This window comes from Sceloporus undulatus, chromosome 6 (assembly GCF_019175285.1).
Source record: "Sceloporus undulatus isolate JIND9_A2432 ecotype Alabama chromosome 6, SceUnd_v1.1, whole genome shotgun sequence".
Taxonomy (NCBI): Eukaryota; Metazoa; Chordata; class Lepidosauria; order Squamata; family Phrynosomatidae; genus Sceloporus; species Sceloporus undulatus.
Genome location: NC_056527.1, coordinates 109,463,066 through 109,464,620, shown reverse-complemented (window position 1 = coordinate 109,464,620; position 1,555 = coordinate 109,463,066). Strand labels below are relative to the sequence as shown.

At 51.6% G+C, this 1,555-nt stretch overlaps 1 protein-coding gene across 2 annotated transcripts in view; it reads right to left on the bottom strand.

Moving 5' to 3' along the window:
* The window catches only part of LOC121932453 (NACHT, LRR and PYD domains-containing protein 1-like), a 17,443-nt gene extending 16,107 nt beyond the window's left edge, over window positions 1-1,336 (bottom strand). For both annotated transcript variants that reach the window (XM_042471083.1, XM_042471084.1), the window contains exon 1: window positions 791-1,336. In XM_042471083.1, the coding sequence (XP_042327017.1) occupies window positions 791-1,097 (307 nt within the window). In that variant the 5' untranslated portion in view covers window positions 1,098-1,336. The remainder of the gene's footprint in view (window positions 1-790) is intronic.
* Between the last annotated feature and the right edge of the window lie 219 nt (window positions 1,337-1,555).

The following is a 1,555-nucleotide window of genomic DNA, read 5'->3' as shown; positions in this document are numbered from 1 at the left end:
ATAATGGTGCCACAGCAAACTACAATTCCCAGGATTCTGTAGCACTGAGCCAGGGCAGTTAAAGTGGTCTCAAACTGGATTATTTTTGCAGTGTGTTTTGGACCTTAGTTATTAAAAATGCTCCAGATCCTGCCCTGGCTCAGTATTAGGGAATTCTGGGAATAGTAGTTTTGTGAGAAAGAGCTCTGGTGCCACAATAAACTACAATTCCCATGCATCTGAGGAAATACGCTTAAGTCTAGAGAGGCTCATGCTGCCACCTTCTTTCTTTCAGTGAATCTCAAAGGTCCTATAAGATCTCTCTTCTATTTATTATTATTATTATTATTTCCAAATGCATCTGAGGAAGTGGATTTAAGTTTAGGAAAGCTCATTCTGCCAGCTCCTTTCTTGCAGGGAGTCTCAAAGGGGCTACAAGATCTCCCTACAATTACTATTACTATTATTATTATTATTATTTCCAAATGCATCTGAGGGAGCAGACTGAAGTAGTGCAGGATTGGACGGAAGAGCAATTTTGGCCAATCAGGGGGAGGCGAGCAGCGATTGGCCAAGGCTGCTGAGTGTGGGATTGGGTTGGGGACGGTCTGGGCCTGGCCTCATGCCCGGCCTGGATGGCTGTCTGGGGGATGTAGTTTAAGTCCTTCTACTTTGGATGGGCAAATGGAGGGAGGGGACTACGATTCCCATCAGCCTCTTGGGAGATCCAACCGGGACGGGAGCCGAAAGGGACGGGACTGAACGGGAAGGTTTAATTCCCCGGAAACTCCCCATAGCTAGTTTTTATTACCCCGGAGGCTGGCAATTCCGCTCCTGGTGTCGGAAGGAGTGTACAGCCTGGGGGCCAGGTCCGGGCGGTGGATGGCCCTGAGCAGCTGGAAGGTCACCTCCAGGACCTGGAATCGCTCTCGGTGGTAGAGGAGCAGGAGCTCCAGGACCTCCTCGGGATCCTCGGGGTCCTGGCTCATCCTGGGCGGGTCGGAGTCGGCCTCTCTGAAGAAGAGCAACTTCTCCAGCTCCCTCTTGAACTGGCGCAGCTCATTCTCCTCCAGCTCCCGCAGAACGAGAAGAAGGGTCTCGGGGATTGTCTCTGGCATGGCGGCGGGAGCCCTCCTTCTCCTCCTCCTCCTTCCTCTTGGGCCTGGAGCAGAGGAGCCAGGACCCAAACTGCTGCCCAAACCCAAAACGGTCTCCAAGTGGGTTGTTATTATTTCCGCGGTGCCTTTTGGATCTTAAACGGAGTCCAAGTATCCGAGGCTGGAGCTGAGGAAAAGTGAAACTGAGCAGAAAAGTGGAAACGCCCAATCGCTTCCTCTCCTGCTGCCTCCGTCCTCTGTCTTCCTCTTTTGTCTTTCTCTTCTTCCTCCTTTTGTGTGTGTGGTGCTTTGCCCTCCTTTGCGGTTAGGACATCTGAGTCCAAAACACACTGCGGAAATAACCCAGTTTGACACCGCTTTAGCTGCCCTGGCTCAGTGCTAGGGACTCCTGGGAGCTGTAGTTTGTTATGGCACTGGAGCTTTCTGACAGAAACGGCTAACCGGGCAGGTCACACTTT